Source organism: Leucopleurus acutus (genome assembly GCF_964270905.1).
Source record: "Leucopleurus acutus genome assembly, chromosome: 3".
Lineage (NCBI taxonomy): Eukaryota > Metazoa > Chordata > Mammalia > Artiodactyla > Delphinidae > Leucopleurus > Leucopleurus acutus.
The window spans coordinates 106,720,192-106,733,555 of NC_139145.1; the positions used below are offsets into that span (position 1 = coordinate 106,720,192).

General features: G+C 33.0%; 1 protein-coding gene across 1 annotated transcript in view; it reads right to left on the reverse strand.

Moving 5' to 3' along the window:
• Positions 1-431: 431 nt before the first annotated feature.
• Positions 432-13,364, reverse strand: part of RASA1 (RAS p21 protein activator 1) — a 107,346-nt gene continuing 94,413 nt past the window's right edge. The window contains exons 17-25 of the mRNA XM_082836052.1: positions 13,175-13,334; positions 11,909-12,051; positions 10,333-10,448; positions 9,495-9,581; positions 6,953-7,020; positions 5,339-5,427; positions 3,989-4,066; positions 1,659-1,793; positions 432-531 (exon numbers count right to left, since the gene is read on the reverse strand). Coding sequence (XP_082692178.1) covers positions 448-531; positions 1,659-1,793; positions 3,989-4,066; positions 5,339-5,427; positions 6,953-7,020; positions 9,495-9,581; positions 10,333-10,448; positions 11,909-12,051; positions 13,175-13,334 — 960 coding nt within the window. The 3' untranslated portion in view covers positions 432-447. The remainder of the gene's footprint in view (positions 532-1,658; positions 1,794-3,988; positions 4,067-5,338; positions 5,428-6,952; positions 7,021-9,494; positions 9,582-10,332; positions 10,449-11,908; positions 12,052-13,174; positions 13,335-13,364) is intronic.

Here is a 13,364-nt window from a genome sequence, read left to right on the forward strand (position 1 = left end):
GGTCATATTCCTAATTCAGGAAGAAGTAACAGTAAGAGCAGTCTGCAATCCAGTTATACTCAATTGTCAACAGAGAATGCTTTTTTTCATAGTTCTGTTTCCAAGAGACAGCAAAACTTTGGCAATTGAATGTATTGAAAATATATTTTCCAAGTTCAAGATACAGTCAGTCATAGCATTGTGTGAAAGGTGATCTGTACACCAAGGCTCAGAGGTTGGTAAAGATTCCATATGTGGAAAAAGTGCAAATATCCTGCACAGATAGCTTACAAAGCTGCTGGCGCAGTTACTCACCAGCAGAATCTCGAGTTTTGTTTGCATAGTTCACACATCACTGGAATGTGGGAAGGTGTGCTATTTTTTGGCAAGAGCAAAGGAGACATTATACTGATGTGAATTACCATGTTGGGCATGCTGAATCCATGCAGAACACTGCGGCGAAGGCTGCTACCTGACATCATTAGTTTTTGTATACTGGTTTTGTTTTTGCTGAAGCAGCTCTGTTATAGCCAGAAGCTTTTTCAGTACGTGCTAGACAAGGAAAAACAGTATGAAAATAATTAGTAAATAAATGAAAGCCTGATCAAATCTCAGGGATGGGAACCTGGATTTGAAAAAAGCCATATAAATGCAAAGGAATAAATAAAATATTATTACCATTCTACTCAAAAACATAAAATTGTAAGTATGTATCATTCAGCCCTTGACTAGGTCATATTATTTTGGTCGAAATAGAAGAGAATTTTTGTACACTAAACAGAAACTCGTTTGCATTTGGCATTTCATACCTACTTAGGCCAGAACACTCTCTAGAATAGAACACCTTACAGAAGAAAGATTTATCATTATAAATGACACATCTTAAGCCCTATAGGAGCACATGAGGGCAGTCAGGTTACAGCCTAATAATTCTCCAATAAGATTTTTTTTTTAATACTTAAAGCAAGTCAGTGTGGCAAGAAGGCATTGTACATGCCAAGGGCATATAAGTGGGTCCATGGCACATATTCTGCATAAGTTTCTCAAGTGACTGGAACCTAAATGATCCATGCTGTTATCTAAACTCGAAAAACCTTGAGAATTTTAGAATCTCAGATTGAGAACTCAGAATCACCACTCTCAGTGTGTTAATCTCTTCTATAAGGTCCTTGCCAAATGGTTGGCCACTGTGGTGACGGTTCTTAGAAACTGCCATTTTTGATAAGCTCTTCTAAGGCCACACTAAACAATCTCTGGATCTGGAGCTTAAAATATTTACCAATCTTCCTGAATAATTCTCGTGTGTTTGACAGTTTGAAAAGTACTTGGCCAGGCACCTTGTGTGTGACAGAAGAGACAGAAAAAGCCACATCACTACTGACATCAGTAGCTCACTTAGCATTTTCATACATGCCACTGAAGTGCATGAACACCACTTTTCAGTAGAGTTCACATTAACTTAAAAGCAAGATTTGACATTTTGCAGTATCAAAAATATGTACTCTTAGTCTGGGCTCATTATTCCTGTTTGCTGAGATCTTTGTGGATTATGATTCAGATTCTCAAAAACAATATAATAAGACTAATTCAGCTATTTATCACCTCCCAAAGAATCCTATGTTGACATTCTGCTTAAGTGTGAGGAACATCATTGTTAAAAAAGGTTGGCAAAAACCTACCTGCTGTGCACCACGCTCATTACTGAGCGTTCGCAGTTCATCTGAATGGGCCACACAAATCTCATGCAATGCTGCTAAATCACGGGAAAGGTCAGTTCTAGAATGCTCTGTAGTGTCCGGAAGTTCAGGTACATTCTTTAAGGGAATCATAAAACTGCATTTAGAAATACAACTCTTTATAATCTCTTCTGAAAAGATCCTAACTGGTACAGTAGATAAAATTTAACACATAATATTCTCTTAAAATGTTCTTAAAATTCAACAACTTGATAGATTTTGTGACCTCAGTATTCACACAAAACCAAGTTTCATTTTCTTCAACCACACGGCAGAATACTGTGCAATATTATTTTTTTAAACTGGAACATAAATAATGCAAGCATTAACTGCCAATCTGGATTAAATGCAACCTAAACTTAAAATTCCTCCACTCCTTCAGACTGAGTTTCATTATTAAACTACTATAGTTTGTCCAAATTGATCAGCATATATAAATAAGAGCTACATTACGAAAGCATTGATGAGAACCTTTCAGGCCTATAATTATCTGTGGACTCTGCCCAAAACACTTGCTAATGTGTAGAAATGATGTGTTAATTATGGTATCTTTAGATAAGGTTCATAAAGTAAATTAGTGCCAATACAGTACTACCAACTTGTTATAGTAACTAAGTATTGATTTTATTTTGAGCACTGGAATAAAATTTAACGCGAGTTTAGATTACCAGTGGTTTTAAACAAATCTATTCCTCTCCCTAATGGTGACAGTATTTGCTATACACTCCTAAAAACTGCAAACACTCAGTTTTCTATGGTCTAAAAAAAATAATTAGAATATAATTCATTTTTTTTCAGTGAATGAAGGCTTCTAGAGATGGGATGCTTCTAGAGATGCGATGAAAGACAACCACATTTGCCTTTAAAGAGTTTACAACCTAGTAGAGAAGACACAGACTAGATGTAAACTGATCACAGAGTTATATATATCAAAGGATATGCAGGATACTTAGGAAGCAGAACAAAAGGTATTATTTAGTTCAGGTTTAGGGCTCAGCAAAGCCTGCCTGAAGGAGACGTTTGAAGTGAGTCTTATTTGACTTATATAGGTGTAAAGCAATGGAAGAGTATGAGGAGACTGGAAGAGTATTATAATATTGGAATTCTAAGCAATCTGAAAGGCTAGATTGTGTGGCATAACTAGGAAAGTGATAGAGAAAGCTGGACTGTAGACATGTGATTATGGAAAGTAAATGGAATCCTAATCTTGAATCTACACCTAGAAATGTGTCTTGAGATAAACTAGCTAGCCTTAAATATTGGACAGTTTCATACAGCTCCTTAAACATCACTATAGTAAAAAAAAAAAAAAAAAATTTCATCATGGACCAACTATATTTTTTTGGTAATCGGAAATATTTATATGCTTCAAAACTTCCCAGGAGTTCACATATAGGAACATGATGGCCATTTAGCATCTGCTCCTTTATTTCTCAATTTCATTATCAATATGGACCAACACTATAAATTTCTTATACCTGAAGCTGCAAACTAGGGGCCCACAGGCTGTCCTGACTGGTTTGACTGTACAGTGGTGTGGTGGTTGTTTACTTGTGCTTTTAAGTGAATCTGACTGTATTAAAGCAGAACATTCTCCTACCCTAGCATTCCCTAGTGCCATACACCTGGCTAAATTCACATCTCTTTTCTGGTTTCTATATATATGAACTGAATTGCTAATAAATTTATTTAGTTTTTAATTGATGCAGTATCTGAAAATCTATAACAAGAAAATTTAACTTTACTAAGAAATCCAGGGTCTTAAAAATTATTCTTAAAATCCCATTCTTAATTTTATAATCACAACTTATTTATAAATGCCTAAGTAAGGCATATGTAGTCCCACTGAATGAAGTTTAACACCAAATCCATGTATTTTATTCTTAGAAAAGCCACAGGAACATACATTCTCCAGTCCATTTACTTATTAAACTGGCCAGAACTATGGGTTATCCATCTTGTTTCAAATTCCACACAGTAGCAGCAACAGAATGTCATAGTGGTGAGGTGGGACAAACTAAAAATTGACACAGGCAGTTCAAAAGCCACAGTCCTCTATTCTTGGTGTAAATCATTCAGTGTAAGAATAAATTGTTACAATTATATCAAATGAAGTAATTTGTTTAAGAAGGTAGACAAAAATATGCAGCTTTTTTGTTTTGTTTTGTTTTAAGCTCTGGATAGAAAAGCTTTCTAAAGGTTGTTGCTTCAATGAGTTATACTCAGCTATATTAAGTATAGATGTCAAAGTACTTGAAAAATTATATGCATACCCCAAGTTCATCTAAAAACATGATCATACGATGTTTGTTACTTTTGATGAATGGATTGACACCTTCCATGTAAGGCTCCTAAAAATATAAAAATAAAAAGCTTACTATATATGCATCAGAAACATTATCTGGTCCGTAACAAAAACCATACATGTAGCAAAAATTCTTATAAATCAAATTATCAGTAGCAGCACATTATTCATAAGAATTGACGTAATTATACAATGACCATATTTTTCCTTCTAATATAAGCAAGCAGCTATTCTGAGGAATAGGAGTATGGAGTACTTTAATAAACAAACAAATTCTGGATGAAAAAAAGCACACATAGCCTAGCAAACACAATTTCTTATATGTAGGTCATTCAAAAATAATTAGTGAGAAACTGTCAATATTTGCCAAGTACCCAGAGGTTATTAGAACCTAGCAGAGAATATAGGGAATTAAAATATAGTGTGGTAGGGACTGCAATAAAAAATTGGTACTCATAACCTGCCTCAGGGTTCAGATGAATTCAAAAGCTGAGTCATACTATAAACTGCTTCATTCTAAAATCTTAAACCGATTCGAAAATATGCTATGTTGTAAAACGGGGAAGGGTTAGTATTAATACACACTCTCTTAAAATCAGTAAGATGAGATAAGGACCTCAATAGACGATTCCAAAGAAACAGACATGAAAAGTCATACAGTTCTAAGAGTAATGAAATAATGATACAAAAAGTAACATGCTTATCAGATTGTCAAAAATAAAAAAGTAATACTAGTTGAGTTTTGGAAAGGCTGTGGGGAGCAAAATGTCTTCTTACTTAGTACTTTTACTCCAAAGTTCATTTAAAGAAATAACTGGACAAGTCTGAAAGGAAGTACATATAAGGATACTTGTAATCTGTTAATATAAAAAAAGCAGATGACATAGTATTATCCGTACCAGAACATTAACAGTCATTATCTTTAGATAGTGGGATCACATATGGGTGTTTTAAAAACTCATCCGAATTTTAATATTTACAGAGAATGTTTATTATGCAACACATAATAAAATTGATTGGGGTGCATTTAAAAATATGCTCATTGATTTTTATATTTAAAAGTGAAAGAATCTGATTATACTGGAAATTATACTGAAAAAATACCTTTCTATACTACTAGCGAAAATGGTGGTCTTTAAAATTCCACTATTAAAAAGTAAAATCTAAAAGCATCTAAAAATATGAACATATCAACAAAATCATAAATTATCTTTATGAAATATCCACTGTTGAAAATTTACTTATGCCATATTTCATGGTTTTATCGTGTCAAAGTTTCATTCATAAATGACATTTTAAAGTATCAAAATGTTTTTACCTTAGCTCCAAATTCCACAAGATTTGCTAAGTTCTGCACAGACTTAGCCACTAATATCAGTGTTCTTGCAGCAATAGGAGATGGGGAATCTATAAGAGAATTGGGCACAGCTAATGACACCAACTCCAAAGGTACTTCCAAGTAAACCATTATAAATTTAGCATTTTAATATTTCTTTACTGTTAAAAATATTAATATTCTTCCATTCAGAACTCAATGTTTTTTGGAAAAAGTATGACCTGTATAATTCAAAAGAGCTTGATTTAAAGGGGGAAAAACTGAATACACTTATCAGTGCTTTTAGTTTGTGAAAAGGGTACTACAGGGTATTTCAAAATACTTCAAAGCTTTATCTTATTGCTAAAAAGACTTGTTACTCCACATACCCTACAGGACAATTCACAAAGCTAATTTCAACCCATCCAAGGTTAGCAATTTGCAATATAAGCAATTCCTTGCTCCCAGCCTCCACTGACTCAAATAATTCACTTTAAAGCTCAATAACAAAGTCTGGAATCTCTGCTTTATTTTGAGGAGAAAAACATGCAATTTATTAATTTTTAAAAAATATTTTAAAGGTTAATCAGGAAGCACTGCCCTATATAGATAATAGGATGTAAATGAAAAATATTTGTCTCTATTAATTTTAAGCTCTGAAACATAATTATTTAACAGTAAAAACCTATAGATAGTCTATCTGGCTGCCTGATTTTAGACTGTATTCTTTTTATCTGAAGTTGCTAAACTATAAATAATATTGCCTAGTGGTTCAGAGTCTAACATTCAGATAAATAAATCTCTCCAAAAGAATTCTAAACCCTTAATTCTTAGTAGACCCATAGATTTAACCATTTTAGTAGCAATTGGAGATAACTACAGAGATATGATGGCTATAAAGGTAAGATACTCCGAAAAATTTTAATACAATTTTGAGCTTCAAATTATCAAGACAAAAATACTTCAGATTCCTTCTGCTAATGATGGCTCATGATTACATTTGTAGTCACAAATATCATTCTTATCCTTTATTTGAAAAGTCTACAACATCTGAAAGTCAATCCATAATGGGCATTTGGGTAATAAGCAAAACTGAATCTGGTTTGTTGGAGTTTAAATGCCAATTAACATTATATAGCTGGTGACAAGAAATCTCTACTGGGAAATCTCAAAGGGCTACTTTCTTTATAAGTATTCACAGAGTACTATTGCAACTGCAGCTATAATTTTAAAATCCAACTTGCAATGGTAGTGACAGGGTCTAGCATGGGTTAAAAGCACACAGGAAGCTCTTCTTCCCAACTTGAAAAAGCCTATGTTGCAGGCTGGAAAAAATCATCATCATAAGAGTCTGAGACATAGGTAGGGATGGGAAAAAAATGATTTGTGTCTAATCATGCCATCTCAGGCTTCAAATATTAGATGGAAAGAAAGGTTAAGAAACAAAATGGAAAGAAAAGGTAAAGTACCAAAAGGAAGAAGAAAGGGGTGCTTTGGAATGTTTTATACCAAGTCTTATAATTGGATTAAAAAAAAAAAGATTTAAAAGGAAAAATGAGTAACCTTACTAAAGAGTATGAAACTTTTTAATTTCAAAATTTATCAAAAGCTGATTACCTGAGATGATATTAAACATCCGTGGGTTCAGGATGGCAGGACAGATAAGTCGAAGAAAAACAAAACCACTGAATGGGAGGGAAATTTTGTTTTTTTAGAAAACTACAATATGTGTTACATTAAAATAATATATATATACAAAAATGTTAGTAGAACCATGAACTTTGAACTAATGTAGGGAAGACCAAATATGCAACTTTATGAAAATAATAAGCTAAAGTATCTTACTTTAAGAACATATATTTGCTGCTTAAACATTATTCACTTTTCTCAAATTTAGATTTTTAGATTTACTTTGGGAAGATTTAAGTTGTATCTGTAACATTTACTGTTTTGGCTACTATTTACTTATTCCAAGCTAGTAGTGCATTTTATACTTACTTTGAGGAAGGTGTGTCCTTAGGAACACTAAGAATTTCTGAAATACTGTAGGAGTACAAATAAACCCTTTTAATAGACACATAGTCCTGTAAGGTCCTAAAACTAACATTCTCTAACTTCTCTTTCTTTCTTTAAACAGAACAGCTCAGTAAAGTCTGTTATAAATGAAGTTGGTTATACTGATTTTGTTGAGTTACATAAAAATTAATCCATTGTACTAGGGAAAAAGTGACTTCTTGATAAATGAAAATGTATACAAACAATGTTGAAAAGCTTTTAAGGCAATGAAGAAAAGGACATCAAGCTTTCTAAAGTTAAAAAAAAAGTTCTCAAATTACAAAATATTAATAGCAAAACCAAAAATTAGTATAAAAACACATGGCTTAATAACAGTTGTCATATGTGATTTTACCTGCTAATCTTACGCTGGGAACAAAGTACAAAGTAAAACTACAAGTGTATATAGCTATTCCTAGTCTGCTCCCTTCTTCGGTTACTGGTAGAGTTTATGTTTTTGTGTAGATAATATTTCTCTAATTTCCTCTTAAGAGGAATCCACACTAATAATTGACCTCGCACCTGCCCTTGTAAAGACAAGCATTATTTCCAAGTTGATAAAATTCCTTTTAGAGATTAAAATAATTGACACAGTCTCTGTTCTCTATCAGAGTGAATAACCCAACTTCTCAGCATTTACCTCCCAATGATGTTGTTTGCAAATTTTGGGGAGTCTTAGAAAAATTCATGTGTTGCTTCTCAGATAGCATTTATTCTTAATATACAATTATTAAGTCTTTAGATTTCTTTATAGCAGGTAATTTATGAAGAATCTTGCACAAATTTTGCTTGAAAACATTTTGATATCTTTGTCTTTGGATCTGAAATATAGCCTAGCAACACCGAACCATAAAAGAATTTCAGTGTGCAAATCCACTTTCTGGGAATTTTTAGAGGTGATTTTAAATTTAAGAGGGATACTAGGTATCTACACATATATTTAAAAGCTTAACTAGGGATAGAAATCACCACCTTGGCCATAAATGCCCCTTACAAGACCCTGTAGTATCAGATAATCCACATAGCAGAATTTCCAGCTATTTGCTTAACAAATATACTTGTTTGAAACTTACAAAAGTTTTCATTTACATCACACACAACTGTGCTGCAACATTATATGCTTGTAATACGTGTCTATTCCTCTCAATCACTACTAAAGCCAAGAAATACAGAATCTACAATTCTTAAACATTTATGTCATATCATTACTAACCAAGAGAGATTTTATCTGTAAAAAGAGTAGAAGGCTCTTTACAAGATTTAGGTTGGGGGCAGGATTAACACACATTTTCAAAACTAATTATATGATATTGGTGCCTTCAGTAGTTGCCCAATTTTTTTTTAATAGTGTATAACATGATGGGCAGCATATATTCTATATGATAAATTTTATTATTAGACCCCTGAATTCTCTGATGCTTTTGCACTAATTTCCTCCTGTCCTGAATGGGTTGGGGTGTGCTTAACAAAAGCATACAGGAGTGTTAAGGATATTAGATTGGGTCTTAGATGTTTTGCCTTTAGTTCTGCCTTAGCCACTAACTTTCTGTATAACCTTAAGCAAACAATTTAATCTCTACAGATCTGCTTCCTCATTGGAAAAGTTACGGAAATGACAACAAAGTCCTATATAAGCTACAAAATGCTATGACTTGACAAAGCAATTCCTCCTAATTACTGCACAATGAACACACTGTAACAGCTTCAGAACTAAGTAGACTCTGGTTGGAGATTAGCCCTGAGTCACAAACTGTTAACAAACCAGTTAATTAATATCTAAATTGTACAATTATTGCTTTTCGTTCTCAGCACAAATCAACCAGTCTTTCTCTCCTCCCATCAGTGAATGTTGAGGTTTTTAGAAAATGCAAAAAGGTAGCTTGCTAGCTAAGTATCTCATAGTAACTTCAAAACAAAAACACAAAGTAAGTTAAAGTTTAGGAGCTATCTGAATTCAGAAAATATTCAACAGGACTCTGACATAAAAGTCAAAGAAAAAAGGTCTTGAAATTGTATACTGTATACTGTTAGTCTCCACATTTTCACAATTATCCATTTGACTCTCAGTGCAGGCTATATGATTTAATAGAACAGTAAGTCTTACCTAACAACTCTTGTTCTCATGGTGGTATTTGTAGGCCACTTGTACTGAACAGATTTCTGTAAACACCCATAAATATACCTCAGTGTCCTGCCAAAATAACACAACCATCTTAATACAGAAAGCACTTGAAAATACTGATCTCACTGCAGCCTAAAGCTTAATTTACAAAATCCATGACATTTTTAAATGCAACTGGCCATTTTCCCAAAAAAAGTTCTCTGTTACAAGTAGTGATATTTAGCAAAGGATAAGGAAAACTTTAAAAAGTTTGCATCATCAATTCATTTAACCAGTTCTTTACATTTACTTTGGAAGAAATCCTACCATTTTTAGATTACTTCTGTATTAAAGAAAAGTATGAAAAAGTACTGGAATGCAGATATAGAGGAACTAATGAGTACAGGTTCCAGGGAGACAGATTTTAATGTAAGTTAACTTCTACCTGAATAAGCGAGCTAACACCAGAAGCCGCTAAGCAGACACCGAGTAATTATCTCGTGTACATTTTGAGCAAGATGTTCAACTACATACTGGAGAGATACGTGTCTTTTATGACCTCCTCAAACCTGAGATAAGCTTCTGTTCTTTCCCCAAGTTACTATATAAACCAGACATACTGGCCTGTATTTGTTTTATTTTAATGCAAATATTTCACTTTGGTTTCTTCAAGTCACTCTGTTTCCTTAAACACAATTCATCGTGTAAAGATTAAAAACCCTAACTTCTTCAGAGTATAATAACATCAGGACAGTGGAAAAGCTTACACATGTTTTAGAAATACAAATTTTTTAAAATGCAAATATACAATTTCTTGTCAAATTAAAATTTCACCACTTACGGTGGAAGTATTTCTGAAGCCATGAATATTTTCTCCACAAGCTCTGAAAGTATGTTCAATAGGTGTGCTAAATTAGTGTTCACATCTTCATTTTTTTCTAACTTTGATGGACTTAACTAAGAGAAGGAATAAATCAATATAAATGCATCTTGGCAATGATAAATGCAAATGAATCAAGGTAATCAAGCAGTTTTTTTCAAGGTTCTCTATTTTTCCATTTTTCAAACGGTATTAGTCTTTTGGTGGTGGTGTGGGGCTAACTAGGGTTTGCTCTGTGAAACTCCTAATGGACTTGTTACCATTAATTCCCATCTACGCAACTGAAGAGCAATGAATGATTATTCAACAGTTTTCAGTTGCTTTGGGTTAAATACCATTAATGAAGTTTTCTTTTATTCATTTACCACATTTTACCACAGATTTTTACAGGCACATAAAACTGTATTAGACTTTATTTTAAATATAATATTCCCAACCAGAAGACAAAAAAATCCCAGCTTCAGTGGCCACATGCACAAATATACCAGAAGTATTTAATTGGAAAGAAAGATCACCGTATATTATTATAAAACCTATCTTAAATCTATTTATTTGAGGAAAAAAGCTGATTAAAATAGAAAGGTTTTTCTGAATGAGATAAGACTTTTTAAATGACTAATAAAATACCAAATGCCTCAGAGGCAGCATCATGAACCCTTCTAAAAACTTTCCAGTAACTTCTAAAATCTAAGAATTCTTATCTAGAATTAATGGAGAAGATTTATCTATAGGAATCTAAATTCTCTACCCTGGATTTAACGTCCAGAGACTTTCTGCAGACTTGCTGCATTTCTGTATCCTTTACACTTATTAGACCAACTATGGTGTTAACCCCAGGTTTCCAACACTAAATTATCCATTTCTTCCTCTTAAGTTAATTAGTAAAAATTGACAACTTGGTGCAGAATTAACATTTTGAGTGTTCCCAGTATACATCATCAAAAGCAGTTCCTTTATTTTGTATCAGACATAAAAGATATATTTAATATCCTCCTTCTATAGTTGCTCTGCCTTCAAAATAAAATGATGGAATAGCCATATACATGAGATTCTACTCCTTTTCTTAATGGTTTGTTATGAGTTTACACTGAAGCCTCAATAATCTAAAAGGATGTTTTTATTTGCTTTTGAGGGGGTTATCTTGTACCTCTGACCCTCCCACCACCACCCCCACTTCAAAAAAACCTTTGAGGAGAAACCTAGATGTTATTAGCAAGTGTCACATAGAACTTACACAACAGAAATCTCTAACAATAACTTCAATTTATGTTTGCACACTTTCTGAAAGTAGCATACACTTTTATCATTAGTACAGCAGGAGTACTTTCATGTATTTCTGGTGCAATTCGAGGTTTTTAATCTCCAAATAAAGTACATCTTTTTTAAAAAGTCTGTTTTGCATAACATTTTTCTAAACGTATTACAAAAGGTATAACTGTTCTGATGAACAGTTTCAGACAGCTAATATATTTGCCTTGAAGTGCAGTTAGCTATAAAGCATTACCTATTAAAATATGCTCTTTGCTGCAATACTCACCTCGCAAGACTGCTTGCTTTCCATTATCTTTAGGATACAGTCTTTCAAAGCGTGATGAACAAATTGTGTAGCAGTGGCTTTCATATACTGCTCCATCAAGGTACTCGCAAGTGTTGTAGCTCGAAATAGGGTAGTGGCTTCATCTACATAAATATATATATATTAAAAAATTATCTGTAAAGGATTGTACTAATGTGAATCAAATTGGAAATTAAATGAATTCATTTTTTCCTCAAATAATTATAGCTCTTTAAGTATGTTTATTTGCATGTAGCATTAAATATTGATTATAATGACATCCTATATTCCTATAAACTTAACTCTTCAAAAGACTTTCTATTCCTTCACTTCATTAGATCATAAACAGGAGAAGGAATTAACACTGCCACATTATATGAACAAAGGCTCTAGATGGTTATATGACTTATCTAAGACTAAAGAGCCAAATAGTGACAAAACTAGGACCAGAATCCACCTTTGCTGTCCACTGAGCGCACGCTTTAAAAAATCTGAGTTAATTTACAAACAAGAATGTCACTTAAAACCCCCGTATAAATTAACTTATTTGCCTAAAATATGGCTATTCATGACTTTTAATAAAATCCTAAAAAAAACACAAATACTGCCAGAAAAGACAATCTCAGTGTAAAATATGTACCACCACTTTATCTTTCCTGACAAATCTATATACTTTTATATTTTCTATGATCAGGAGGAAATAGTTTTAGATTTTACAGTTTATTTGGGGAACCTAGAAGCAAGTACTGTTATTGAGTCAAAGGGCTGGTTTGAAATGGGTTACTCTGACATATTTATAAGCTGTTACAAACTACTGTGGGTCCAGCTAAATTGCCTGGAAACTACCTACCTATAGAAGGCAGAAATAAAATGCAGCTAACACCCAACTTTTGTGCAATGAATTTATAAGCAAAAAACAAACAAGAGAACATGGTAAGCATACCAAACTATTCTTAATAACCAAGCAGTATGAGCTATTGATCTGGACACGGAAGTCACTTTCTTACAGCTTCTAATTTGCCATGACAGAAAGTTGTATTAGAGATAATACCCCCCCCCAACCATATTAGCCAGCCTAAGAATCAGACATGACATTCCAACTGTAATTTTTAATGAATGAAAAACTGAGTAAATTTGTAAAATGATTTAACTATTTAATATGTTCTAAGAGTACATATATACTTGATATATAAAATCTAATCATTAACCAGTTTTTAAAAGTATCACACTAACACATCCATACTGTACCTTCCATGCTTATTTCTCTGTCATTTAGTGTACATAACAACAACGATTCAAGCCTTTCATGAAGAAAAATCCTCAGTAGGATGCTAGCCAGTAGTGTTCGGTCCTGTCCACATACATGTGATAAAGCATAGACTACGTGAAGCTCCTTTTGCAGTATAAGCTAAAAATGACATCAAGAAAGATTGTTGAA